The 27,815-nt window shown below is 39.3% G+C and overlaps 4 protein-coding genes and 1 pseudogene across 6 annotated transcripts; 2 read left to right on the plus strand and 3 right to left on the minus strand.

Annotated features, from left to right (window-relative positions):
- Nucleotides 1-1,462: 1,462 nt before the first annotated feature.
- LOC125006687 (transcription factor HES-5-like) lies at nt 1,463-13,078 on the minus strand. 2 transcript variants are annotated; one of them, XM_047582966.1, is made up of 3 exons: nt 13,000-13,078; nt 12,761-12,886; nt 1,463-2,391 (listed from the first exon to the last, which is right to left on the minus strand). In XM_047582966.1, the coding sequence occupies exons 1-3, from the start codon at nt 13,060-13,062 to the stop codon at nt 2,095-2,097; spliced, it is 486 nt and encodes a 161-aa protein (XP_047438922.1). In that variant the 5' UTR covers nt 13,063-13,078; the 3' UTR covers nt 1,463-2,094. The 2 variants fall into 2 exon arrangements, with proteins under 2 accessions (XP_047438922.1, XP_047438921.1); XM_047582965.1 differs by lacking the exons at nt 12,761-12,886; nt 13,000-13,078 and adding an exon at nt 2,631-2,775 and having other exon boundaries at nt 1,463-2,517.
- Nucleotides 1,463-27,295, minus strand: LOC125006695 (protein hairy-like). 2 transcript variants are annotated; one of them, XM_047582975.1, is made up of 3 exons: nt 27,173-27,295; nt 26,700-27,059; nt 1,463-2,070 (listed from the first exon to the last, which is right to left on the minus strand). In XM_047582975.1, the coding sequence occupies exons 1-2, from the start codon at nt 27,293-27,295 to the stop codon at nt 26,724-26,726; spliced, it is 459 nt and encodes a 152-aa protein (XP_047438931.1). In that variant the 3' UTR covers nt 1,463-2,070; nt 26,700-26,723. The 2 variants fall into 2 exon arrangements, with proteins under 2 accessions (XP_047438931.1, XP_047438930.1); XM_047582974.1 differs by lacking the exon at nt 1,463-2,070 and having other exon boundaries at nt 25,768-27,059.
- LOC125006689 (transcription factor HES-5-like) lies at nt 5,924-7,128 on the plus strand. The gene is made up of 2 exons (XM_047582968.1): nt 5,924-6,046; nt 6,160-7,128. The coding sequence occupies exons 1-2, from the start codon at nt 5,924-5,926 to the stop codon at nt 6,580-6,582; spliced, it is 546 nt and encodes a 181-aa protein (XP_047438924.1). The 3' UTR covers nt 6,583-7,128.
- On the minus strand, nt 16,104-17,614 carry LOC125006693 (annotated as a pseudogene).
- On the plus strand, nt 19,987-21,654 carry LOC125006688 (transcription factor HES-5-like). Its single transcript, XM_047582967.1, has 2 exons — nt 19,987-20,113; nt 20,227-21,654. The coding sequence occupies exons 1-2, from the start codon at nt 19,991-19,993 to the stop codon at nt 20,647-20,649; spliced, it is 546 nt and encodes a 181-aa protein (XP_047438923.1). The 5' UTR covers nt 19,987-19,990; the 3' UTR covers nt 20,650-21,654.
- Nucleotides 27,296-27,815: the final 520 nt, after the last annotated feature.

The raw sequence follows: 27,815 nt of genomic DNA on the forward strand, positions 1-27,815 counted from the left end.
TTATTTATTATTATTATTATTATTTATTTGCATTTTCTTTATTTAGCACTGCAGGTATTAGTGCATATGTAAATGATGTGATCAATAACAGAGGCACGTCACTGATAATTAGACACCCTTCTGTTCCTTCACCCCGTAACTCACAACGTTTGCGTTATTGACAAAATCGTCAATTTTCAATGTTGCTGAACACTGGGAAGTTATGCTTTTGCCTGGAAGACCTTCGTGACATCTCAAGGGTATAATTTACTTCGTTTTTACCAACAAATTCCTGGTTTTGCACCAAAGTCCAGCTTTGCTGTTTGGTGGTGGGGGACCTCTAGTGCAGTTCTCTGCTTCATGCCACCTGTTAACTTCACTATGCCGTGCTGCGACTCCAAATGTTCGATGTTAGCTAGCTAGCTAGATAGGACTTTGTCTCCAATACAGAGTGTACAGTGAACATTAATATTGTTTTCTTCAGCTGACACAAACTCAAAATAGTGGCGGTATTTCCAGCTAGGAAAGGCCATCTCTGCCCTCCCTCTGTTGTTGTTTACGTTTGTGTCCCTGCTTGGTATTACACGTGCGTAGTGCAGAAAATGTGACTTGTCGAGTACATGACGTCACTCCCGCAAAATATCTCTTTTTACTCATGAAAATTGGAAAAATAGTAACGCACAGAGACTTGGATAGATAACTGTAATCTGCTTACTGGTTTGGAAATAGTAACGCGTTACCTTAGTCCTTAGTGAAAAAAGCTGGCCGTCACTGGTCATTACCTTAATAGCAGCTTTTTTTTCCATAACATAACTTCCTAGTTTTCAGTCACACTTTGAATTTTGTCAACTAGTGTGTGACGTTAAGTCAAATACAACACAGACACAGGCGCATACTCCCGTGTACACGCATGTATGTGTATGTACACGCATGTATGTGTATGTACACGTGTGTATACGTGTGTATACGTGTACAGGTACAGGTGTACACAGTACAAGTGTACAAGTATATACACTTATACAGGTGTGTGTGTACACATGTAAAAAGCTGCCATTATGGTAATGATGACTAGTGATGCCAACCTTTACACGTGTACACGGTACCTGTACCACGGCCTGAGCAGTGGAAGTTCATCAATAAATAGTATGCAATGAGAGCAAGGACAGTGCGGGAACCCAGATCCTAAGCGCTGATGGTGGGGAAATTTTTTTTTGCAGTGGACAAGGCGCAGGCCAAATGTGATTGGTTTGGCCCCAAATTTGACAGCCAGGCACTAGAAGGTAGTGGTCAGCCTCACCAGAAAGTGTCCTCCATGAAAACTGTTGTTTATGTGGACTACAAAGAGAAAGATTGAGACAATATAAGCCTCCTTACAAATTAATGAAATCTAATAGAGTAACCCAATTAATAATATCACCTCTGCAGCCCCCCTACAGTCATAACTTTGATCACTGTTGTCACTAAAAAGAATGAGACAAGATAATTCCAGATTCAGATGATATTTTTTATTCAAAAAGAAAAAGACATGTGCTGTTTGTGTTCCTCCACCGAGGCATCAGTAGTGATGATACATCACAGAATAATCTTGTATTCCAAGACAGTGTATTCAAACAGAGTAGAGTGAATTGCTCCAGCATCTTTATGAAAGATGAATCGTTTAGTAAACACTCAACAAAGTGGACTTCCTCACTTATACTGCAAGAAAATAATGTCATCCTTTCATACATCTATGCTGTTGATACAACAAAACATGTTGATTATAGAACAGATAACTGCAAGACCCAACATGGGTCAATAATCTTTCACGTGTGAAATCAATACATACAATATACTCGCATCAGAAAAATATGCATAGAGGGAAAAACACTACCAGAACGTAGTTAACATTTGACAATTCTTGTCATGTAATTCACAGGAATTTGAAGCAGGTGTCACCATGCAACCAATACTGGTCTATTTTTGATCACACTGATTAATCAATAAGCCAAGATCTGTTATTAATAGAATAAAATACGCTTTCCAAAATGAAAGGTAAATGCGTAATATGTCTAATGACAACTTTTGACCAACATGGTCTTTTCAGTTTTCGCAGTTGTAACTCCAGGCTGTAGGTGTCTACCACGGCCTCCAGAGGGAGCTGTTGACTGGACTTTTGTCTTTGGTGATGCTGGTCTGGACTGTGGAGCCTAGAGGAGAGAAGTCAGCCTCTCTCAGGTTCTTCTTCTCAGAGGAAGACTGCAGCTTGTTGAAGTGCTCCATCAGTCTTCTCTGGGGCTGAATCTTCACCTCCTCCTTGGTCAGGAAGTGCACCACCTGTTGGACACACCTGGAGTAGCCCTGATCAACAGAGTCCACAACTTGATGCTGCTGCTGCTGCAGTCGTCTCAGGAAGTAAACTGTCATCTCCAGGATGTCTGCTTTCTCCAGCTTGGAGTCTGGCTGCTGTTTGAGGAACTCTGGACCCAGGAGAGACTTGAGCTGCTCAATGCTGCTGTTGATTCGCTCTCTGCGTAACTTCTCCACCAGAGGCTTTCTGAGCTGCAGGAAGAAAAAGAAAGTCATTAATCAACTTGTTCTGGAGTCTAGAGTTGGTGTTAAATAAGAAAACTCTTCACAAAACATTTTCAAATGTTGTCAGATTCTCAATTTACCTTGTGTGTCAGAGGGAGATGTTCCTGAGAGTTGGTCATTGCTGTAGTGATTGTAGGTGCCATGTCTGGATCTCTGTGTTGTAGAGGTCTCTGTAGAGAGAATCTGATCTCTGCTGGCTTCATCCCTCCTATTTATACTCCCACATCTCCATATGAATGTGTGGGTCTCGGACTGACTGAAGTTTCTCACAGTCTCGACCAATCACGGAGCTCTGCGAGACAATAAGGCATGCGGAGGGGCAGCATGGTGAATGCTTTTATACGGCTTGAGGGACAATAGTTAGGTCTCAGGGGAACAGGTGGATGACTGAGAAGAGATGGAGAGAAGCTGACAGAGCTCTGTGTGAATCTGGGAAAGTGGTGACCCAGCGGAGGGAGCAGATCTGGGATCAATGGCTCTGACTGAGCACACGTTCATCATCTTATCACACACGTGGAGGACTAACAAGAAGAGCGTAGCGTTGCATTTTTCGCTGTCAATACAATTCATTTTAATACAGAAGTCTCATGATTGAAATGTCATCTTTAGATTTAATCATTTCTAATGTAAAATAAATAAAAATAAATAACAAAATAAAGTGTTTTTTTATATAAAATGTAGCAGCATATTATCTTTGCTAAAGCCAAGCACATATTTGTCCCAGGTAGGTGCTAATAATAAGACATCAACTGAGCAACAGAATCTCTAGATGAAACAGATGTGTCCTCTGTCTTGTAGCAGGTTGTTTCAATGAGTTAAGAGTTAGTTGGGGTTTCCCACAGAAACCTGAGATCAATGCAACACAATAGGAGTGTGAATGAGTACTGTGTTGTTAAAAAGACCCAACCTGATGGTAGTAAACATCTGGATTTAATGAAGGGCTATGGCTGAGTTTTCTGAGGGGTTTAAAGCTATATATAAAAAAACGTAACTTTATCATTGTTATTCACCAAGTCTTCTGTATCTTCAAATGTTCAAAAGTGAAAGGGGATTTAAGTGGAAGATTGGCTGAATGGTTAATTGTTCTTAGAACACGAGTTTCCTTTTTATTCTAACAAATTTCACAAAAATAAGTTTGTCTTTCGGTTCTCAATCTGCAACGTTCACACAAAAGCGTCTGCATGTTAAAACACTGGGCGAGACAAAAGTCACTACAACCGTCTTTATAAGGGTCCTGACATTTTTGCATCCGTCAATGGGATAAATAAGAAAGGTTTGATTAAAAATAATGACCCTGTTGCGAGGAGTGGAAATGAAGCTGGCAACAGTTTCAGAGTTGGCAGCTAACGGAGACAGACAGAGAGAAAGAAAAAAAGAAAAAACAAGATCTTCCTCTGAAGTGTGCCAACTCTTATAGTCAGGTGCTGGTGGGGCTGACGATGGTAATCACACTGAACTGTGACTCTCCCTCTCGCTGCTTTCCCACACTCTGCCCATTGACAGCGCTCCCACTCAACAATAGACATGTGCCTTGTTAAATGCTAATTCACCCCCACACGCAAGTAGCTCCCAGGCTCTGCCCTGGGGGTGAAGTTTGTTGTTTAATCTCTGCTCAATTAGGCTGAGAGAATAAGAGAAATAAACACAAATATTTTGACTGGGGATGCAACTTAACAAGCAATCTACGAAATAGGTTTGCGTGAAGAACAATTCTAATTCCCCAAACTCAGCCCATATTTAGCCTCATGCACACGCACATATGCAATTAATGTATGTTTATGATATTGTGGCTGAGACCAGATATAAATACTTTTTAATGGACCTTTTTCCCACAGAAACTGCTTATATATTATTGTAATATAAATTTGCATTGTCAGCTCACACGTGCACAGGTTTTTTCCTCTTTTTCTCATTTGTGCACAGTTTATATACAGTATTTGTCAATGTTAAGCAAATTATTATTATTGTGTATGTGTGTTATAAATATATTTTTCCCAAAAGAATAAAAAATTGTCTCTTTGGTTATGGGTCCCTTTACGTTTGTGGTTGTTGAAAAAAAAAAGCATTTTTGGTTTAAAACATTTTTTGCATTTTAAAAAAAAGATGGCGTCTACAGTATAAAAATGTGCTAAATAAATCAAACCGTCCATTCAAGAATTAGGACTCATTGTTTTTTTAATTGAAAAGTAATTGAATCCATTTAAACAAGCTGCAAACCTCGTCATTTACAAAATATTAAAATATCAAATCAACATCATGACTAAAAATATTCTCAAGTTTAGTGAGAGAATAATGTAAATATTTAAAATTCAGTAGTAAAGAATTCCTTCCCCCCTTCACAGACGTCTTTGTCTGGCCTGTCTCTATTGTCCCTCAGGGGCTCTGTGAGTGAGTTTTCTCTGGTTTCCCACACTCTGTCCATTCACCGCTTTCAAGAACAAAAGAAGTGTGTCTGGTTGCACATCACATTAATTATAGAGTCAGTTTACGTGTTTTGTCTCACTGCCTCTCAATGGAAATTCCTGTCATCAAGGCTCGGCATTACCAGGCTTTTGTAAAACCGCTGTGGGGAATGCAGGCACGCCGAGGATTAATGGACATTCAAAAGCTCCTTTTCCCCTCCTTTGGACCCGGAGTGATCCTTCGCATTCCAGACGGTTTATTTTGACGGGAGGATGAAAGGGAGTCCATTCCTAAATTGGTCATTGTGCTATAGATCTATGGATTTTAACTTAAAACTTATTTGCAATAGCTGCAGTCAAGTTTCATTTAAAAGATGGCCGAGACTTTTTTTTTTATCCAGCTGCTGACAACAAAATAGTGTTTATTTCAAAAGTTTCCTTTGTATTCAGGATAATATTACATTCTTAGAGTTTAATAAAAAGAAACTGACCCAGCGAGAGGAAAACTTATCTGCAGTCATTTTGTTGTATATGTATAATGTAATATAAAGTGAGCATCCCATGAAGAAACTTAACACTCACATTTTTAAGCAAAGTTAACCCTTGGTAAAACTATATTTTAATAAAATCCTTAATAAAGTCTTACATTACATCATAAAAGGTTTTTCCCCAACACGTGTGATGAGATACTAAGTGTGCGCTCAGTCAAAGTCATTGATCTGCTCTCTCTACAGGGTCACCACTTTCCCAGATTCACACAGAGCTCCGCGAGTCTGCCTCCACCCCACCCACCCCGGTCCTCCACCTGTTCCCCTGAGACCTAACTATTATCCCTAAGGCAATAACACCATTCAGCGTCTCTCATCCTTTATTGTCTTCCTGCGCTCTCTGATTGGTCGAGACTGTGAGAAACTCAAGCCAGACCAAGACCCACACATTCATATGGAGATGTGGGAGTATAAATAGGAGGGATGAAGCCAGCAGAGATCAGATTCTCTCTACAGAGACCTCTGCAACACAGAGATCCAGACATGGCACCTACAACCACTGCAGCAATGACCAACTCTCAGGAACATCTCACTCTGACACACAAGGTAAATTGAGAATCTGACAACATTTGAAGATATTTTGTCAAGAGTTTTCTTATTTAACATCAGCTCTAGACTCCAGAACAAGATGATTAATTACTTTCTTCTTCTTCCTGCAGCTCAGAAAGCCTCTGGTGGAGAAGTTACGCAGAGAGCGAATCAACAGCAGCATTGAGCAGCTCAAGTCTCTCCTGGGTCCAGAGTTCCTCAAACAGCAGCCAGACTCCAAGCTGGAGAAAGCAGACATCCTGGAGATGACAGTTTACTTCCTGAGACGACTGCAGCAGCAGCAGCAACAGCATCAAGCTGTGGACTCTGTTGATCAGGGCTACTCCAGGTGTGTCCAACAGGTGGTGCACTTCCTGTCCAAGGAGGAGGTGAAGACTCAGTCCCAGAGAAGACTGATGGACCACTTCAACAAGTCTTCCTCTGAGAAGAAGAACCTGAGAGAGGCTGACTTCTCTCCTCTGAGCTCCACAGTCCAGACCAGCATCACCAAAGACAAGAGTCCAGTCAACAGCTTCCTCTGGAGGCCGTGGTAGACACCAAAGGACTTGTACAAAAGTGATGCTCGGAAGTAAAAATCTCTCATATACCAGTACCTGTACTAAGACGCTTGTTAGTGGTCATCTCATTTTGAAGAGTCATTGCCTGCATTACAATAGTGCTTCCTTCAGACTGCCTTTTGTAAAGGTCAGATTCTGTGTTTCTGTGATATTCACAGCCCTCTTACAGTATTTCTGATTCTGTTTTACTCTGTAAGGTAGATGTTATTTTTCTCAGTGTGAAATCCCTCAAATTGGTGGCAACGCTGAACGTGATGTGTATACATATTTCTCTATTTAGGAGAGACATTCATTCATGTCGAACACGTCTAAGATTTTTCTGTGACATTCACAAACCGTCTGGATGTTTTCCCTCTGCGTTTTTAGCAGATGAAGTTCGAGACCGATGTGCTGCTTTATAACTCTGTGAGTGACAGCGCCTATGCCTTCAATGAAGGACTTGTTGTTTGTAAAATGTGTCAAGATGAATGTATCTCTTCAAGCCAAGTGATGCGCATTAAAACAATCACAAAAAACAACAAACTCTGCTTTTCTAGCGTCTTGTATCTACCACTGCTGCTTATACCCACATGTGTTTTATTACGTGTTTTATTACTCCAAAATATCCGACCGACGTCAATTTATGATTTAGATTACGCAAAAACATGATGGGCGGTGACTTCAACCATCTGAGTCTCAGCTCAGTCAACTCAAAATGTGGTGATGCATCAAACTGGATGACAAATGATTATGAGAAGCACCACACTGTATCTGGGCCTCATCTGCCTGCACAACAGCAGCAGATGTTCCATGTCTTTGCGACTCTGCTGGTGGGATGAACGCCATTTATTCAAAACATAAATCCCATATTTCATGTCCGGATGATGGAGGTGGCCACCTCTGTCTAATGTGCCGCTCCAAAACAGTCTTCAGTTTGATGGAGTAGTTAACTATTCAGAAAATTTTACATTCACCAGCTGCATATTTACACTTTCAGAGTTATATTGCTCTCATTTGTGCATTTTTTTTTCTTTAATTTGTATATATATTATAGTGCTTGTAAAGCTGCATGTGAGGAAATGGGTAAGTTACAGCACAATTTCTTTAAATGTGTAACAGTTTAAGCCCTGGGCTGTTTTTTAAAACTTCTACCAGAGGAAAACATTTCAGACTGAGCTGCAAAATGCTCCATGCAGAGACACTGCTGGGAATTTTGTAGCCTTCATGTCACCATCACTTGGCCACATCGGGAACTTAATTTAATCAAAAGTCAAAGGTAACTAGACTTGTTTCAGCTTTCTTGATGTGTTTTCCCCTTTCTTTCAAATAGCAATACAGGCATGAAGGTGCTACTGAGAAAAAAAAACTGAAACAGGTCTGTTTGTCTTCATAGATATACAAAGACAACAAATGCTACAATAATGTTTTATCCCCGAAGTCACAAAACAAGACTCAGAAAATGAGTGTCCTTCTAAAAATCCCATCCAACTATAACCCTAACAGTAACAAAAGCACAATAATGAATGAAGTCACGTGAAATATAAATTCATCTTCAGATGTTTATTTTCTCGAAATATGCGACAACACAAAAACAGATTTAAATCCACTTTGGATGAATAAAAAATAAAGCCGATGAATAAAACAAAATATGCATACATGGCATACACAAAACAACGATGGATCCCTTTTCAGAAGAAAGGTTGGCATTTAAGGGTATAATTATACACTACACCTTGAAGCAAGGCAGTAAGACACAAAGTGTAATCACACAATGTTGGCCTATAATGGATACAGGAGCGATCAGTCAAAACTTCTATTGGCAAAATAAAAATCCATTAAAACGTACAAAAATACTTCGATAACGCAAATCTTGCATAGTTAAAAGACTGCGCTGGAGGACTGCAAAATTTATAACAAGTGGAATCATAAATCCCACAAATAGCAGCTCAGTGTAAGACACTGCAGTCTCCTGCACAGACAATAACTTCACTTCTGAATCATCTGGCAACTGACAGTGAGAACGAAACCTTCTCTTAACCTTTAAATAAAGGTATTCTGTAAAACGTTTAAATGGGGCTAACAAGCCTCATCAGTCTCTGAAGAACTCCTTGTCCTAATGCATTAACAATGCAGTTCACACAAGACGCTCGCCACCAAAACCTGTAGTCCGCTGCTCATCACACATGCAGTAGTTTTAATCCGGTTCTGGTGTTCTTCTGTTGCCCGGCTCTTAAAAACACAGCGGAGCCAAGTCTTCCTCTGCGTCTGGAAACAGGCGTAAAATGTCCCTTGAATATTTGGAGTAGCCGCTGTGCAACAGCAGGGCTTTTCTCAGGGTGAGGAAGCACTTTGTTTTCTCCAGGATGTCTGATACTGGGATCCCGTTCTGCAGGTGCTCCCCAATCAGAGCCTTCAGCTTCTCCACTCCGATGCTGCATTTCCTCTCCAGCATGTGAAGTTTACACCTGAGAGAAACAAAGTCACAACGTTTACTGACGCGTTCATCGTTTCAGTGAAAAGGACTCGGTAAAGACAAACAGTTCGCAGTGAGGAAGAAATGACTTTAGCTCACCTGAAGAGCTGCTCCTTCACGCTGTCCTGGAGAGCGAGGTCTGCGTAGAGAGACATATCGAGGTTGGTTTTCTTTTTGCTGGGAGGATCTGGAGTTGCGCTTGCAAAGGTTGAGGCGACGTCTCTGTTTACATCTGCGTCTCTGCTCTGTATTTATGCTGCTCGTCCTTGCGCTCTTTCTGCTGCCTGGCCAATCAGGAGACCCGGAGCTCCAGACAATGGGCTGAATTTAATGGCTGTCAAGGAGAACAGGTGGGATGCTTTATCTGAGTGCCACGCAGCAGAAAGGTCAGTGGGAAAATGTTTTTCCTGAAGTGGACACGGGAAAATTTGGTTTCCCACTGTGACGCTCAGACTTGGACACTGACCATGTGGACACATAGCGCAGATGATTTAATACTAAATACTAATCCAAAGCTAAAAAAAAGTATAAAATAAAATAAAATATGCCCCACTGCTGATCAAATCTTTCAGCGCATGTTTCTGTCTTGCATTAAAAATCATAAAAGTTTTTATTCCTGAAAATGAATTGTGTCTCTAAACAGCCATTGACTTTTTTGCGCTCTCGTTTTCACTGATAAATCCTTTTGACATTTGAAAATGAAAACCTTAACTAAAATGTTAAAAATCATTATTATTATTATGACCTCAAAATGCCTCAAAGCTATAATAATAATTTAATGTTACATTTTCTCCCTCTGTGTGTCTCAGTGGTGAGTTACAGCCAAACCAGATGGTTTATCCGTGAAGTGGCCTTCTGTCCTTTCCCTGCCTGAGAATGGGTCCTGAGGCTTTGTTAGAGCAGACACACTTCCATTGTGTGAGCCGCTGAGCGGGCTGCATACTGAAGTGTGGGAAGCCGTGTGTCACCGTGGCTCCCAGCACCAGAGAAAGAGGAGGGCGTGTGACTGGGGCACGTTCTGGCTTGTGCAGGGAGCTGTGGGGGCTGAGAGGAGGGAAAATGGGAAACCTGAGCCTCTGAACAGACAGCAGAGAGACACGAAGGCAGATGGAGGGCAGATAGGCAGGGGCATAAACCCACCTGAGCCTGGTGGGTACATCGGTCTCCATAATGATTTAAGGTGCGAACATATAATTGTGCTTTAAAAGCGCCATAATAAGTCGAAAATAACATGTCGTGTTAGTGATAGAATTGCTCATGCACACTATGAATATGGTATTTGATACACAATATGAATGCAGCAGTACTAATGATCCAATAATACATGAGACTTTGAACCCTATTTAAAAATAATATTGAAACACTCAACACTGAAAGAAGGTTTTAAGAATGTGTATCATTTAAAAAAAATGAAAAATTCAAGGTTATATTATTAACATTTACGTGTTCTTCGTGGGTGCTCCAGCTTCCAAAGACTTGCATGTCAGGGCTGATTCCAAACTCGCTGCACTATGAGTGTGAATGGTTGTTTTTTTTTTTACTCTTTAGTACTTAGTACTTAGCTGGAGACCTCACTGTGGTGTACTCAGCCTGTCTGCTGGGATAAACTCCAGACCCAGACGCAACACTCTAACCAACATGCATGTTTTAGGACTGTGAGAAGAGAACGGAGAGAAAGGCCTCAGAAAAGGTAGAACCCACAAACTCACCACGGGAGGTTTGAACCCAGCATATTCTTGCAAACAGTGTTAACAGCAGTATTGACCACTGCACTACCAGGCCATGTAGCCTTCATGCCCTGCCCTGGATATGAAGACTTAAAAAGCAATAAGGTGGTTGGTAAGATATGCAAAGACATCAGCAGGTCTTTGGTGTCACAGCTAAATGGCTAACTAGCTAACTCTCTCAGAACCCAAATTAGAAAGGTTACCTGCTCGTGTGTTATAAACATCATGTAAGTTTGATGATGATTATATTTACAATACAATAGCCTTGAGAAAATAAATACTGTCTGCAAATAGTTGGAAGTGTGTGTGTCTACAGTGTATATGCACATTTGACTTCCCTTTTAATCTGTCTTGCTTTCTCTGTCTCATTCGCTGCTGAGAACTGATGTATAAAGTACACATTAAACTCATTTACTTAGATGTTTGCTTAGTGTATCAGTACACTTGTTACCGGCGTATACCAACTTAGAATTAACATGTCATCTTTCATGTTAATTGTGGTATGTACTAGGGGTGGGAAAAAAATATCGAAATGGCAATATATCGCAATACTTTTACTTCCAATGCAGTATCGATTTTGGATGTCTTATTTTAAATTTAAAAAGAAAAAGCCATATTTTGGGTCGATTGCGAACGACTTCTGCACCTCCACCACCACTTTTTCTGTACAACCGCAATAAATTGGAAATGGATCATTTGGATTAATATTGTTTGTTGACTCAATATGTCCAATGAATTATCACTGTCATCTGATGTACATGTATACGTTTATGTTAAACTGCATTTAAAATTTCTCAGTGAACTACATAGAACATCGCAATATATCACAATATTATAATACGTAATTACGTATCGTATTGTGACTCAAGTATCGTGATACATATCGTATCGTGAAGTCTTTGCCAATACCCACCCAAAGTATGTACGTTCATTTACATCGTGCCTCATTCCTGGATGTCAGTAGACAAAATTAAAAAAAAAATTATGTCAAAATGAACATATCTCATTTTATCCCAAGTGCTTAATGAGTCAAATCTAAAAACATCAGTTCATAAAATGTCTACTGAGAAACAAATCAGAACTGACTGTTATTCTGAGTGTTATTCTGTAAACAACTTAAAAATACAGTAACAAGAGAACACGTTATATTCAATAGGCAGTTTGTTTATTCATGAAGGCACATGGAGTCACATCAAGTTTGAAAGCTCCAACAAGAGGTGATGATTCATCACAACAACAACTTATAGATTTCCACAAGACACACTGTACTCAGAGAGAGTAAAGGAACAACTGTCTTCAGAAAAGACAAAAAGTCAATAATTTGCTTTTAGTAAACAAAAGCAGTAGAATCAGAGCCTTCAGAAGAAAAGGGAATAAACATGTAGAGCTTACAACACATATGTTTTGAGAAATGACAGACTTTCTGATCCAAAAGATCAATACTAATCAAAGGATAACAGATGTTACCATGACATTATAAATTATACACTACCAGTACATGGAGTAAAGTGTGAAATAATAATTGCTGATGCAATCAGATTAGGTTCATGCACCATGCATGACAAGATGTTTTCTTTCTTAACATGAAAGATATTGTTTCAGTCATTTCCTCAGAAAATGTCACATTTCACAAAGAAACACAAATAAAAACCTTCTGTACAAACAGAAGAACAAGTCCATAATATTTCAGAGACTTCAGTCCAGTAATCTTTGACCAATGTGGTCATTTACATTTGGACTGGTTGTAACTCCAGGCTGTAGGTGTCTACCACGGCCTCCAGAGGAAGCTGTTGACTGGAATCTTGTCTTTGGTGATGCTGGTCTGGACTGTGGAGCTCAGAGGAGAGAAGTCAGCCTCTCTCAGGTTCTTCTTCTCAGAGGAAGACTGCATCTTGTTGAAGTGCTCCATCGGTCTTCTCTGTTTTTGATGCTGCTGCTGCATCTGTGTCAGGAGACAGACTGTCATCTCCAGGATGTCTGCTTTCTCCAGCTTGGAGTCTGGCTGCTGTTTGAGGAACTCTGGACCCAGGAGAGACTTGAGCTGCTCAATGCTGCTGTTGATTCGCTCTCTGCGTAACTTCTCCACCAGAGGCTTTCTGAGCTGCAGGAAGAAGAAGAAAGTCATTAATCAACTTGTTCTGGAGTCTAGAGTTGGTGTTAAATAAGAAAACTCATGCCAAATTATTTTCAAATGTTGTCAGATTCTCAATTTACCTTGTGTGTCAGAGTGAGATGTTCATGAGAGTTGGTCATTGCTGCAGTGGTTGTAGGTGCCATGTCTGGATCTCTGTGTTGCAGAGGTCTCTGTAGAGAGAATCTGATCTCTGCTGGCTTCATCCCTCCTATTTATACTCCCACATCTCCATATGAATGTGTGGGTCTTGGTCTGCTTGATGTTTCCCACAGTCTGAACCAATCAGAGAGCTCTGTGAGACAATAAGACATGTGGAGCAGCAACATGATCCCTTTAATGCCCTGGAGGCAATAGTTAGGTCTCAGGGGAACAGGTGGAGGATGGAGGGGAGATAGAGAGAGACTCACAGAGCTCTGTGTGAAAGTGGTGACCCTGCCTGATGCTGGGATCAATGACTTTGACTGAGCGCACACTTATCATCTTATCACACACGTGGTGGAATAACGTTGGTGATTTAATGTACATGTAGGATACAAATTGATATTTAGACGACGTGGGAATTAAGGTTTAGTAATTATGTGTGATATCTCCCTTCAACCTGAGTTTGAGGTGTAACAGGTGAAAGATTTCATCATAACTGATCATTTTGGATGTTTTAATTTCATACATGTTCCCTTAAACATCTTTTCTTCAACAACACACATATTTGATAAACAGGACTATGTTATGTCAGAGTGCGGTTCCTCATTGATTTAATTTAGAATAAGTGAAGACAGCAATCGTGCCGTTGTCTGGATGCAGTTGAGTCTTTTGACACGTGCCTTGCAGTCAGTGTGAGTAACAAGTTGATCCCAGTTTCCCACACTGACTCCATGTGCTGCAGTCAATGATCCACAAAGAGACTTGTGTGACAGATGCTGGAGGTGTGTCCTAGTAGAAACAGAGCATTACATCACCAACCATCTGGAGGGAAAAGATCTCATTGGACGGCTCTGAAACTTTGTAAAATCTGAAATTATTCTCAATAATCTGTTGTCATGTAAAATACATGTGATAAAGTAAAAAAATCTATAAGTTTACTGATGTATTATTTATATTTGTGGTTTACAGACATCATCATATCTCCAGTCATAATCATAAGTGATTACTGACCATAGAGTTACGAGGGAGGTGTCTTGGGCGACATCATTTTCCTGAAGTGTGCCAAATCCCTTTGGAGAATTAGTTGGCTGCTGATGGAGTGCTTATCATTAAACTTTGCCCTCCAGAGTTTTCCCACACTCCGTCCATTAGCACAAAATAGACACATGGCCTTCTACCAGTTGTGGGTTTGATGGTCCCCTTTGGACGAACAGTACTTGTACTCAAACTCTATTTCCAATTTAAAATGAAATAATTATTATAAACAGTCTTCTTCTGTTTTTGAGTACTGGCTCTGAGTTGAGTCTGTATAAAATGGTGCAACATTGTTTTTATCCATTCAGGTCACAGTGTGACAAAAAGTAGAGAAGAGATTTCACTACATGGCTGAATTGAGAGAATTTAAGACAAGAAATAACATTTAAACAACATTAACTTGTTTTCATCTTCCTGTTCAGTAAAAACTAAATGATCACTTGTGTCACTGATTATTATTCCACTTGTTAATTTCTTATCAATTCCATTGGTGAAAATGTTATCAATTAGTGTCGCACTATGTGTTGTTATTCTGGTCTGACAGGTTATTAGAGGATAGAGGCCCATGCTGTACATTGAGTTGGTGAATTCCATCGTGTTAGTGTTTTCAAGTGGGTTCAACAGATCAATATTAATATCCCCACATCCAAAAACTATTTCTTATTATTTCTTTTCTCATATAAATTTGATAGCTTCTCATTAAATGCTTGAACACTTGATCCTGGCGTTCTGTATACACAGCTCATCAGTATGCTTTCTGATTCCTCCATTTCCATTTCCATTTCTGATTCCTCCATTTCTACAGTGATACATTCCATCACATTGTTTATTGCTTCTGACATGCCATTAATAGGTTTACTTCTGTAAGTTTTATCAACGTATATTGCTACTCCTCACCCGTTCTTTGTTTACTGTTCATATAATACATCTCATACCCCCCTATTTCAATCAAAGCAAGTGGATTTTCGGTTAGCCAAGTTTCAGAGATAGCTATTGCTGTGAACTTGCTCTTTAGTTGTTTTAAACAATGTTTCTTTTTTGACAGATTTGAATTTAGACTTCAAATGTTGAAATGTACGACTGAGATTACTCCATCCATTTTAAAGTTTTTATTAAACTGTTCTTTGGTGTAATACTAACAAGGGGTCTGTGTGTTGATGAAAAGGTTGTTTTCAGGATCAATATCTTTTGCAAGGTCATGGTCTCTATGTTCAGTGAATTCAAATGGTTTCAGTCCAGGTGACTCATATTCAGTGATCTGTGCTTGTTGTTGTCCGGTTTGGGATGAGTGATTTATGCCAAGGCTGCGAGATTCTCAAACTCATAATGGAGAAATATAAGTTGAACATGAACAAGATGAAGCAATAACATGTTCAAAGTGTGCTGATTCTTATTGGTGTAATAGAGGAACCATTAAAGACATGATTTAACGTGAGTCTCAGGCTCCTTTTAAACCTGTGTCCCTTCAGGCCAAAGGTCTGGATCTATTGTTCCTCAGAGGCTCTGTGAGTGAGTTTGTTCTGGTTTCCCACACTCTGTCTATTCACTGCTTTCACTGGAGGAACAATAGAAGTGTGCCTTATTATGCATCACATTAGACACAGTGTGTGGCCTCTCTAAGGAGAGAAAACTATTTTATACAATAAATCACCTAAAACTGATAATTTCCCCAAAATACAGTCATAGTGCATCAACAGTGTCATTCAACCATATGTTTTCATTTGGTTTGACTACTTAATTCGGACAAATTGAGCAATGTGACTGTGATCAACTCTCAACGTCAGTAATTTTAATAGCATTATGTAGCTATGTTTTGTTTGAAGCTAAACGTGTCTGTTGGAGATAAACAATTACTCTACAAACTATTTTCATGAGGATTTGTCAATCTAATGTAGGGACATGGTGGAGACATCTGTCAATCAACTTGAAGTGACAGATAATGGTGGACACGTGCCTGTCTTCATAAAGAGGGTAACTACAACATACAGTAACAAGAGAACACATCATATTCAATAGGCAGTTTGTTTATTCATCAAGGCACATGGAGCCACATCAAGTTTGAAAGCTCCAACAAGAGGTGATGATTCATCACAACAACAACTTGTAGATTTCTACAAGACACACTGTACTCAGAGAGAGTAAAGGAACAACTGTCTTCAGAAAAGACAAACAATTAGCAGTATTTAAGGACACAGTTCTCACTGTACTCATAATAACCACATGAAATAAAACACAGTTAAGACTGACCTTAAAACAGATCACATCATTATTAATGACCAGTAAAGTCAATAGAGTCAAACTAAATCAAACTTCACAACAAAACTGTGACATTAAAGAAAACCTTTGCAGTAAAGGATGAAAATCTCGATCTTAAAACTGATCTTTTTTTGTAATCACTGTAAGTAATGTAACATTAACAACATGTCCATATAAAGGACAATTAAGATATTATATCAAAATGATCTATTATTACATTACCACTATGTTTGACCCACAGTGAAGGTAAAAGTATGAACTCTGACATCTAGAAAACCTTTTAGAATAAAAAGATAAACATTTGGATCTTATGATTCAGAGAGTTTAAAAACACAATTAGTCCATAAAAAGAACACTAACAATTTTGATCACAATGACCAATAAGAGCCAATAGATAACAAATGTTATCTTAGTTTAACCAGTACTTGAAGTACAGTCAGAAATAATAATTGCTGATGCAATCAGATTTGGTTCATGCAACATGCATGACAAGATGTTTTCTTTCTTAACATGAAAGACATAGTTTCAGTCATTTCCTCAGGAAATGTCACATTTCACAAAGAAACACAAATAAAAACCTTCTGTACAAACAGAAGAACAAGTCCATAATATTTCAGAGACTTCAGTCCAGTAATCTTTGACCAATGTGGTCATTTACATTTGAACTGGTTGTAACTCCAGGCTGTAGGTGTCTACCACGGCCTCCAGAGGAGCTGTTGACTGGACTCTTGTCTTTGGTGATGCTGGTCTGGACTGTGGAGCTCAGAGGAGAGAAGTCAGCCTCTCTCAGGTTCTTCTTCTCAGAGGAAGACTGCATCTTGTTGAAGTGCTCCATCGGTCTTCTCTGTTTTTGATGCTGCTGCTGCATCTGTGTCAGGAGACAGACTGTCATCTCCAGGATGTCTGCTTTCTCCAGCTTGGAGTCTGGCTGCTGTTTGAGGAACTCTGGACCCAGGAGAGACTTGAGCTGCTCAATGCTGCTGTTGATTCGCTCTCTGCGTAACTTCTCCACCAGAGGCTTTCTGAGCTGCAGGAAGAAGAAGAAAGTCATTAATCAACTTGTTCTGGAGTCTAGAGTTGGTGTTAAATAAGAAAACTCTTGACAAAATATCTTCAAGTGTTGTCAGATTCTCAATTTACCTTGTGTGTCAGAGTGAGATGTTCCTGAGAGTTGGTCATTGCTGCAGTGGTTGAAGGTGCCATGCCTGGATCTCTGTGTTGTAGAGGTCTCTGTAGAGAGAATCTGATCTTTGCTGGCTTCATCCCTCCTATTTATACTCCCACATCTCCATATGAATGTGTGGGTCTTGGTCTGCTTGATGTTTCCCACAGTCTGAACCAATCAGAGAGCTCTGTGAGACAATAAGACATGTGGAGCAGCAACATGATCCCATTAATGCCCTGGAGACAATAGTTAGGTCTCAGGGGAGCAGGTGGAGGATGGAGGGGAGATAGAGAGAGACTCACAGAGCTCTGTGTGAAAGTGGTGACCCTGCCTGATGCTGGGATCAATGACTTTGACTGAGCGCACACTTATCATCTTATCACACACGTGGAGGAATAACGTTGAGGTCTAACAGGTGAAAGGTTTCATCATAACTGATCATTTTGGATGTTTTAATTTCATACATGTTCCCTTAAACATCTTTTCTTCATCAACACACATATTTGATAAACAGGACTATGTTATGTCAGAGTGTGGTTCCTCATTGATTTAATTTAGAATAAGTGAAGACAGTAATCGTGCCGTTGTCTGGATGCAGTTGAGTCTTTTGACACGTGCCTTGCAGTCAGTGTGAGTAACAAGTTGATCCCAGTTTCCCACACTGACTCCATGTGCTGCAGTCAATGATCCACAAAGAGACTTGTGTGACAGATGCTGGAGGTGTGTCCTAGTAGAAACAGAGCATTACATCACCAACCATCTGGAGGGAAAGGATCTCATTGGACGGCTCTGACACTTTGTAAAATCTGAAATTATTCTCAATAATCTGTTGTCATGTAAAATACATGTGATAAAGTAAAATAATCTTTAAATTTACTGATGTATTATTTATTTTTTGTGGTCTACAGACATTATGATATCTCCAGTCATAATCATAACTAAACTGATTATAAATTTCATCTCAGAGTGTGGGACGTGTCTTCGGAGACATCATTTTCCTGAAGTGTGCCAAATCCCTTTGGAGAATTAGTTGGCTGCTGATGGAGTGCTTATCATTAAACTTTGCCCTCCAGAGTTTTCCCACACTCCGTCCATTAGCACAAAATAGACACATGGCCTTCTACCAGTTGTGGGTTTGATGATCCCATTTGGACGAACAGTACTTTGTGGGCAACCCCTAAAATATTTGCCTATTAATTAAAGAAGTAGATACTGAAGCTGTATCTCCAAATTAAAATTAAGAAACTTTCCAACCCACAAGACTGACTCTTAATACCAACAGGATGGTCTAAAAATGAATTTCATTCTGATTCAGTCTTGTAACTCATTAACTTTTACATTATGAGACTCATTCCTCTGTTGGTCTGTTACATTAACTGTTTGTGTATTTAATTTTTTATTTCTAAGGACAGAAAGATTGTGGGAAATGTCTGAAGACCAGAGTCACAGTTCAAGTTGATTTGCATCTTTAACAACGCCAGCACCCGATTATTGTCCACAGGGATTTGGCACACTTCATGAAACAGCTGCGTCGATCACCCCCTTCATATAGAGACATATTAAAGTAGTCCATGACAGAAAGGTTTCATGTTGAGCTGGAGGTGAAACTTTCTACAACTACAAATTCAACAGTGTCAGAGGAAAAAATACATGATGTTGATGATTGTTCTATTTTTAACTGTCTCTCAATATTTGAATGAAAACGTCTGAAGCAGCCAATCAGGTCGTTTCCCTCCAGATGGTTGGTGACGTCAGCCTCTGTCTCTGTTAGAGCACACCACCAGCAAACATCACAAAAGCTCCAACCAAAGTCCTTTTGTAGTGCACTGACCGCACCATTCAAAGACTGAGTGTGGGAAACCGAGAGAAACTTTCTGCTCACACCAACGACAAACCACAAGACACAAGACACAAGACACAAGACACAAGACACACCTGCTACATCTGGACAACATGACTTTGCCTCAGTTAAAACACATTGCTGATCAAATGCTGATTTATTTTTTTTCTTGAATACAAGAATTTGGAAAATACAAAATGGAAAGTGGAAACTGATTATAAATATAAGGATATCATCATCAACATAAAACCACCAAGTGATGGATGAGTGTTTTGATAGACATGATAATAAAATAAATAAATCAATCAAATTAACAGAAATGCCCCTAAAAAGGTTATTTCATATGTGTCATGAGATGATGATGGTGTGTTCAGTCAAAGTCATTGATTTCAGCATCAGGCATCAGATCAACTCTCTCCACAGGGTCACCACTTTCCCAGATCTACACAGAGCTCCTCCACCTGTTCCCCTGAGATCTGACTATTGTCACCCACTAATATGACCACTGAGCATGTGTCAGGACAGATTTCCCTTTTCTTTTCTCCAGCTCTCTGATTGGCTCAGACTGTGGGAAACATCAAGCAGACCAAGACCCACGCATTCATATGGAGATGTGGGAGTATAAATAGGAGGGATGAAGCCAGCAGAGATCAGATTCTCTCTACAGAGACCTCTACAACACAGAGATCCAGACATGGCACCTACAACCACTGCAGCAATGACCAACTCTCAGGAACATCTCACTCTGACACACAAGGTAAATTGAGAATCTGACAACACTTGAAAATGTTTTGTGAAGAGTTTTCTTATTTAACATCAACCTTAGACTCCAGAACAAGTTGATTAATGACTTTCTTCTTCTTCCTGCAGCTCAGAAAGCCTCTGGTGGAGAAGTTACGCAGAGAGCGAATCAACAGCAGCATTGAGCAGCTCAAGTCTCTCCTGGGTCCAGAGTTCCTCAAACAGCAGCCAGACTCCAAGCTGGAGAAAGCAGACATCCTGGAGATGACAGTTTACTTCTTGAGACGACTGCAGCAGAAGCAGCATCAAGCTGTGGACTCTGTTGATCAGGGCTACTCCAGGTGTGTCCAACAGGTGGTGCACTTCCTGTCCAAGAAGAATGTGAATACTCAGTCCCAGAGAAGACTGATGGAGCACTTCAACAAGATGCAGTCTTCCTCTGAGAAGAAGAACCTGAGAGAGGCTGACTTCTCTCCTCTGAGCTCCACAGACCAGACCAGCATCACCAAAGACAAGAGTCCAGTCAACAGCTCCCTCTGGAGGCCGTGGTAGACACCTACAGCCTGGAGTTACAACCAGTCCAAATGTAAATGACCACATTGGTCAAATATTACTGGACTGAAGTCTCTGAAATATTATGGACTTGTTCTTCTGTTTGTACAGAAGGTTTATATTAGTGTTTCTTTGTGAAATGTGACATTTCCTGAGGAAATGACTCAAACAATATCTTTCATGTTAAGAAAGAAAACATCTTGTCATGGAACAGACGAGATAAAAAGACCATGTTGGTCAAAGATTACAGGAACTGAATCAATGAAATTTAAGTACTTGTTCTTCTATATGAACAGAAGGTTGAATGATAGAAAAAGAAATATTTCCGATGGAAATAATGAAACAGGACAACATTATCTTTCATACTAAGAAAGAACTTTTGTCATTTATTCAGTTTAAATGAAACAAAAGCTAACGATCATTTGCTATGATTGTGTTCCATCATCACTTTGTGGTGATACGTGATGAAATGAAGTTTATTACTTCCTGAGTTTTATTGTTTTGATAAAAACATTTAATTGTCCTTTTTCTGGACATTCTTTAAAGTGACTTCATTTTAATCTCTTTGATTACTCAGCACTGATCTGTTTTAAGATCTACATGTATTTGTTTCCTTTTCTTTAAAGGATATGTAACAACATGAAACTGTGTGGATTATAAAGACTGTGAACTTTTCTTTTCACAAAATGTATTGACTTCACTTGGTTTTAACCTGCTCACATCACTTTGTGATGATTTTAACATGATCTGTTGTAAGGTCAGTTTTCTCTCTGTCTTTGTTATAAAGTGCAGTTTGTGTTTGTTTTGAAATATGTTTCATGTCAAACTGAATGATGATTCTTTTCATGACGTTTGAGTCTTTTGTAAAGACGACTGTTCCTCCACTCATGTTGAGTACAGAGTCTTGGAGATGTTACCAAGTTATTGTTGTGATGTATCATCACGTCTATCTGACTCCAGTTGGAGCTTTCATGAACTAACACTGAGTTCATGTCAATAATAAAATCACTGAAATATAATGAACGTCTGTGTTTACATGTCATTTCTTCTACATCATAGTTGTCTCACTGTAATCAAGGATCATTTATATATGTGTCTTTTTTAACATTCTTCAAACATAACTAACAGAGAGCTGCAGTATCAGTCTATAATTCACTGTCCAACATCAGGATTCACATCTGGAAGATAAGTGTCTTTTCATGAATACACATGCAGACTCCTTTTAGTTTAAATGTAAGAATATTATATGTTCAGATGGACTGATGGAGAAATCTGATCAAGTCTTATTATCTGTGTCTCTCTATTCACGTGCAGGAGGTTAATGTAAGTGATGACAGCTAGTGGAGATATTTTCATTTCACCTTTACTTCAGTATCAAGATGAACAAATAGCTGAGTCATCATTTTAGATCAGTCCTCAGTTCCAGGTGGTGGAATGCCAAAACTTTGAAGTAACTATTGTCTCCTAATGTGATGGGTAAGGAGACACACTTCTATTGTTCCTTCAGTGAAAGCAGTGAAAAGACAGAGTGTGGGAAACCGGAGGAAACTCACTCTCAGATCCGTTGTGGGACAATAGATCCAGACCTTTGACCTGAGCAGACAGACGTCAACATGGAGCCTGAATCTGGAGGAATCTGTTCAAATTTTATTTGATAAACGTACAGATAAGTTATTTCATTACATACATCTACATATTGTGGTTGTGGGTTTCATTTTTAAAGGATAGAAACGTACTAAAGATTCCTCCAATTATTTCAGTGACGTACTTGACTCTGTTTAATTTACAACCAATTTTAAATTTAAAAAACAATATCAGATTTTGAGGAGCTGTAAAAAGTATTAAAATAAAAAACAAAATCACGTGAAAGTACTGCACTAAAATTAGAATCCTCAAACTATTTATCTGGATTCAGGCACATGTCTTAACATCTTGTAATGGACAGAGTGTGTCCAGTTAAATGTGATTAGCATCGTCACCACCACCAGCAGCCGACTATTCTCCAAAGGAATCAGTACATGTCAAAGACCAGCTGCCTCAACCTCCCACCCTCATTTAGACAGAACAAATTCTGATCCACTTTCTCATTCAAATAAATAGTTCTTGAAAAATGTAACAATATAAAAACACCAAACAACATGTCCCATCAACTTGGCTGTTGGAATGAACAAGTTTTCATGGTTGTTTCAAACTTTCCAGACTGTCACAGTCAGTCAGTGGAGATCTTTCCCTCCAGATGGTTGGTGACGTCAGGCTCCTTTTCTACTACAACACACGTCCAGCTTCAAAAGCTCCATTCAAAGTCTTTCAGTGGTTCCTTGGTCACAGAAATGATTGAATCAGTGTGGGAAACTGAATTCACTTTTCTACTCACACTGACAAAAGGGGGAAAGTCTTGTGATTGTGCTACATAACATGAATACAATACTTTACGAGGACCATAGTCTAAAGATCATATTTATGAAATGAAATTATAATATCATATGAGTTCGTTATTAGATACAGATTGTAGTACAACAGAAGCACTTGAAGTAAGAATCTAATTCCAGTAACTGATCAAAAATCCCTGATCCCAGCATCAGGCATCAGATCTGCTCTGAACTGATCAGATGTAGATATAGTTAATGATGTGTGGCCATTAATTGAAGCAGCCTTAGTCATAAATGATCAAGTCTCAGTCAGGATATTTCCATCGTCACCAGTTTGACGTGTTGGAATGACAAAAATGTAAGGTTGTCTATGTGTTGTCTCCTAAAAGAGGACACACACTGCAGCTAATGTGATGAATAATGAGACACACTGAGACACACGTGTATTGATCCCCCAGTAAAAGCAGTAAAGGGTCAGATGGTGGGAAACCAGGGAAAACTCACTCTCAGAGCCCCAGTGGGACAATAGAAGCAGACCTCTGCCCTGAAGAGACATAAAAAGAGAAAATGACTCAAGTGAAAGAAACTGTTTTCTGTTTCATGTCTGTCCTGCAAATGTGAAAGTATTTACAGAGAGGAAGAGACAATGAGACAGATGACCAAGAGGACAGGGTTTGGATCTAAAATACTTTCTCATCACATGTCAGTCACATAACATGTTAGACCGAAGTATAATTTAAAATTTATACTGAACCTTATGTTTAACATACTTGAAAACTAACAAAACTGACTCTTAATACCAACAGGATGATCCTGGACATATGTTAGGATTCAGCACACTGTCTACTGTTGCTAGTTAGGCTCGTTTGCTGGTGTTTTCTTATGTGTACCTTCTGATCTTGGCAGGGGGGAGGAATGTTGTTTGAAGCAGAGTTGCATGTCCCATCATTTCTTACTTACTGTAGGCGGTCAGGCTAATTAGCTGGTGCTTTCGAGTGTTTCGTTTCCGTGGCTAGGCTAATTGTATCTTGTTTTTGACATAGGCAGAAGGTCTGAGTCCTCCTGAGAAGGTCCTGGTCTGAGTGTAGTTGCATTCCCATCATCTCTATTACCTACTGCTGGTGTCTAGGCTAATTAGCTGGTGTTTTTTTATTTCTGTGGCTAGGCTAATTGTATCTCGTTTCTGACATAGTTAGTAGCTGACCACTGGTCTGCTGGTTGGTTGTCCAGTTGGACCTGGCTTCTAAGGGAGTTTTGCCTTAGATCATGGCACAAGTTGATTTGCATCTTTAACAACGCCAGCACCCGACTATTGTCCACAGGGATTTGGCACACTTCATGAAACAGCTGCGTCGATCACCCCCTTCATGTAGACACATATTAAAGTAGTCCATGACAGAAAGGTTTCATGTTGAGCTGGAGGTGAAACTTTCTACAACTAAAAATTCAATCAGTGTCAGAGGAAAAAATACATGATGTTGATGATTGTTCTATTTTTAACTGTCTCTCAATATTTGAATGAAAACGTCTGAAGCAGCCAATCAGGTCGTTTCCCTCCAGATGGTTGGTGACGTCAGCCTCTGTCTCTGTTAGAGCACACCACCAGCAAACATCACAAAAGCTCCAACCAAGGTCCTTTTGTAGTGCACTGACCACACCATTCAAAGACTGAGTGTGGGAAACCGAGAGAAACTTTCTGCTCACACCAACGACAAACAACAAGACACAAGACACACCTGCTACATCTGGACAACATGACTTTTTTCTCAGTTAAAATACAGCACTGATCAAATGCTGATTTATTTTTCTTCTTGAATACAAAAAATTGGAAATTACAAAATGGAAAGTGGACAATACAACAGACTGTTATGATATTAGGAATGATTATAAACATAAGGATATCATCATCAACATAAAACCACCAAGTGATGGATGAGTGTTTTGATAGAGATGATAATAGAGAGTCTCCAAATAAATAAAATAAAAGAGTAATTTAATAGGTGATAATATCACATACAGACAATATGTTTGAAATCAATCACAGCTGCAAGATTCTTAAACTCATAATGGAGAAATATAAGTTAAACATGAACAAGATGAAGTAATAACATGTTGAAAGTGTGCTGATTCCTATTGATGTAATAGAGGAACCATTAAAGACATGATTTAACTTGAGTCTCAGGCTCCTTTTAAACCTATGTCCCTTCAGGCCAAAGGTCTGGATCTATTGTTCCTCAGAGGCTCTGTGAGTGAGTTTGTTCTGGTTTCCCACACTCTGTCTATTCACTGCTTTCACTGGAGGAACAATAGAAGTGTGCCTTATTATGCATCACATTAGACACAGTGTGTGGCCTCTCTAAGGAGAGAAAATATATTTTATACAATAAATCACCTAAAACTGATAATTTCCCCAAAATACAGTCATAGTGCATCAACAGTGTCATTCAACCATATGTTTTCATTTGGTTTGACGACTTAATTCAGACGAATTGAACAATATGACTCTGATCGACTCTCAACATCAGTAATTTTAATAGCATTATGTAGCTATGTTTTGTTTGAAGCTAAATGTGTCTGTTGGAGATAAACAATTAGTCTACAAACTATTTTCATGAGGATTTGTCAATCTAATGTAGAGACATGGTGGAGACATCTGTCAATCAACTTAAAGTGACAGAAAATGGAGGACACGTGCCTGTCTTCATAAAGAGGGTAACTACAACATACAGTAACAAGAGAACACATCATATTCAATAGGCAGTTTGTTTATTCATCAAGGCACATGGAGCCACATCAAGTTTGAAAGCTCCAACAAGAGGTGATGATTCATCACAACAACAACTTGTAGATTTCTACAAGACACACTGTACTCAGAGAGAGTAAAGGAACAACTGTCTTCAGAAAAGACAAACAATTAACAGTATTTGAGGACACAGTACACACTGTACCCATAATAACCAAATGAAATAAAACACAGTTAAGACTGACCTTAAAACAGATCACATCATTCCTAATGACCAGTAAAGTCAATAGAGTCAAACTAAATCAAACTTCACAACAAAGTTGTGACATTAAAGAAAACCTTTGCAGTAAAGGATGAAAATCTCGATCTTAAAACTGATCTTTTTTTGTAATCACTGTAAGTGATGTAACATTAACAACATGTCCATATAAAGGACAATTAAGATATTATATCAAAATGATCTATTATTACATTACCACTATGTTTGACCCACAGTGAAGGTAAAAGTATGAACTCTGACATCTAGAAAACCTTTAAGAATAAAAAGATAAACATTTGGATCTTATAACAGATCAGTTTGATGATTCAGAGAGTTTAAAAACACAATTAGCCCATAAAAAGAACACTAACAATTTTGATCACAATGACCAATAAGAGCCAATAGATAACAAATGTTATCTTAGTTTAACCAGTACTTGAAGTACAGTCAGAAATGATAATTGCTGATGCAATCAGATTTGGTTCATGCAACATGCATGACAAGATGTTTTCTTTCTTAACATGAAAGATATTGTTTCAGTCATTTCCTCAGGAAATGTCACATTTCACAAAGAAACACTAATATAAACCTTCTGTACAAACAGAAGAACAAGTCCATAATATTTCAGAGACTTCAGTCCAGTAATCTTTGACCAATGTGGTCATTTACATTTGGATTGGTTGTAACTCCAGGCTGTAGGTGTCTACCACGGCCTCCAAAGGGAGCTGTTGACTGGACTCTTGTCTTTGGTGATGCTGGTCTGGACTGTGGAGCTCAGAGGAGAGAAGTCAGCCTCTCTCAGGTTCTTCTTCTCAGAGGAAGACTGCAGCTTGTTGAAGTGATCCATCGGTCTTCTCGGTTGTTGATGCTGCTGCTGCATCTGTGTCAGGAGACAGACTGTCATCTCCAGGATGTCTGCTTTCTCCAGCTTGGAGTCTGGCTGCTGTTTGAGGAACTCTGGACCCAGGAGAGACTTGAGCTGCTCAATGCTGCTGTTGATTCGCTCTCTGCGTAACTTCTCCACCAGAGGTTTTCTGAGCTGCAGGAAGAAGAAGAAAGTCATTAATCAACTTGTTCTGGAGTCTAAGGTTGGTGTTAAATAAGAAAACTCTTGACAAAGTATTTTCAAGTGTTGTCAGATTCTCAATTTACCTTGTGTGTCAGAGTGAGATGTTCCTGAGAGTTGGTCATTGCTGCAGTGGTTGTAGGTGCCATGTCTGGATCTCTGTGTTGCAGAGGTCTCTGTAGAGAGAATCTGATCTCTGCTGGCTTCATCCCTCCTATTTATACTCCCACATCTCCATATGAATGTGTGGGTCTTGGTCTGCTTGATGTTTCCCACAGTCTGAACCAATCAGAGAGCTCTGTGAGACAATAAGACATGTGGAGCAGCAACATGATCCCGTTTAATGCCCTGGAGCAATAGTTAGGTCTCAGGGAACAGGTGGAGGATGGAGGGGAGATAGAGAGAGACTCACAGAGCTCTGTGTGAAAGTGGTGACCCTGCCTGATGCTGGGATCAATGACTTTGACTGAGTGCACACTTATCATCTTATCACACACGTGGAGTAATAGCGTTGATGATTTAATGTACATGTAGGATACAAATTGATATTTAGACTACGTGGAATTAAGGTTTAGTAATTATGTGTGATATCTCCCTTCAACCTGAGTTTGAGGTGTAACAGGTGAAATATTTCATCATAACTGATCATTTTGGATGTTTTAATTTCATACATATTCCCTTAAACATCTTTTCTTCATCAACACACATATTTGATAAACAGGACTATGT

The sequence above is a fragment of the Mugil cephalus genome, chromosome 4, assembly GCF_022458985.1.
Source record: "Mugil cephalus isolate CIBA_MC_2020 chromosome 4, CIBA_Mcephalus_1.1, whole genome shotgun sequence".
Lineage (NCBI taxonomy): Eukaryota > Metazoa > Chordata > Actinopteri > Mugiliformes > Mugilidae > Mugil > Mugil cephalus.

What these genes read in the sequence shown, in the direction of transcription:
- LOC125006687 (XM_047582965.1), bottom strand. Translation starts at nt 2,753, where the DNA reads ATGAAGCCAGCAGAGATCAGATTCTCTCTACAGAGACCTCTACAACAC. An exon ending in ATCTCCCTCTGACACACAAG is followed by an intron (nt 2,518 to 2,630) that starts GTAAATTGAGAA and finishes TTCTTCCTGCAG; the next exon opens with CTCAGAAAGCCTCTGGTGGA.
- LOC125006689 (XM_047582968.1), top strand. Translation starts at nt 5,924, where the DNA reads ATGAAGCCAGCAGAGATCAGATTCTCTCTACAGAGACCTCTGCAACAC. An exon ending in ATCTCACTCTGACACACAAG is followed by an intron (nt 6,047 to 6,159) that starts GTAAATTGAGAA and finishes TTCTTCCTGCAG; the next exon opens with CTCAGAAAGCCTCTGGTGGA.
- LOC125006688 (XM_047582967.1), top strand. Translation starts at nt 19,991, where the DNA reads ATGAAGCCAGCAGAGATCAGATTCTCTCTACAGAGACCTCTACAACAC. An exon ending in ATCTCACTCTGACACACAAG is followed by an intron (nt 20,114 to 20,226) that starts GTAAATTGAGAA and finishes TTCTTCCTGCAG; the next exon opens with CTCAGAAAGCCTCTGGTGGA.
- LOC125006695 (XM_047582975.1), bottom strand. Translation starts at nt 27,295, where the DNA reads ATGAAGCCAGCAGAGATCAGATTCTCTCTACAGAGACCTCTGCAACAC. An exon ending in ATCTCACTCTGACACACAAG is followed by an intron (nt 27,060 to 27,172) that starts GTAAATTGAGAA and finishes TTCTTCCTGCAG; the next exon opens with CTCAGAAAACCTCTGGTGGA.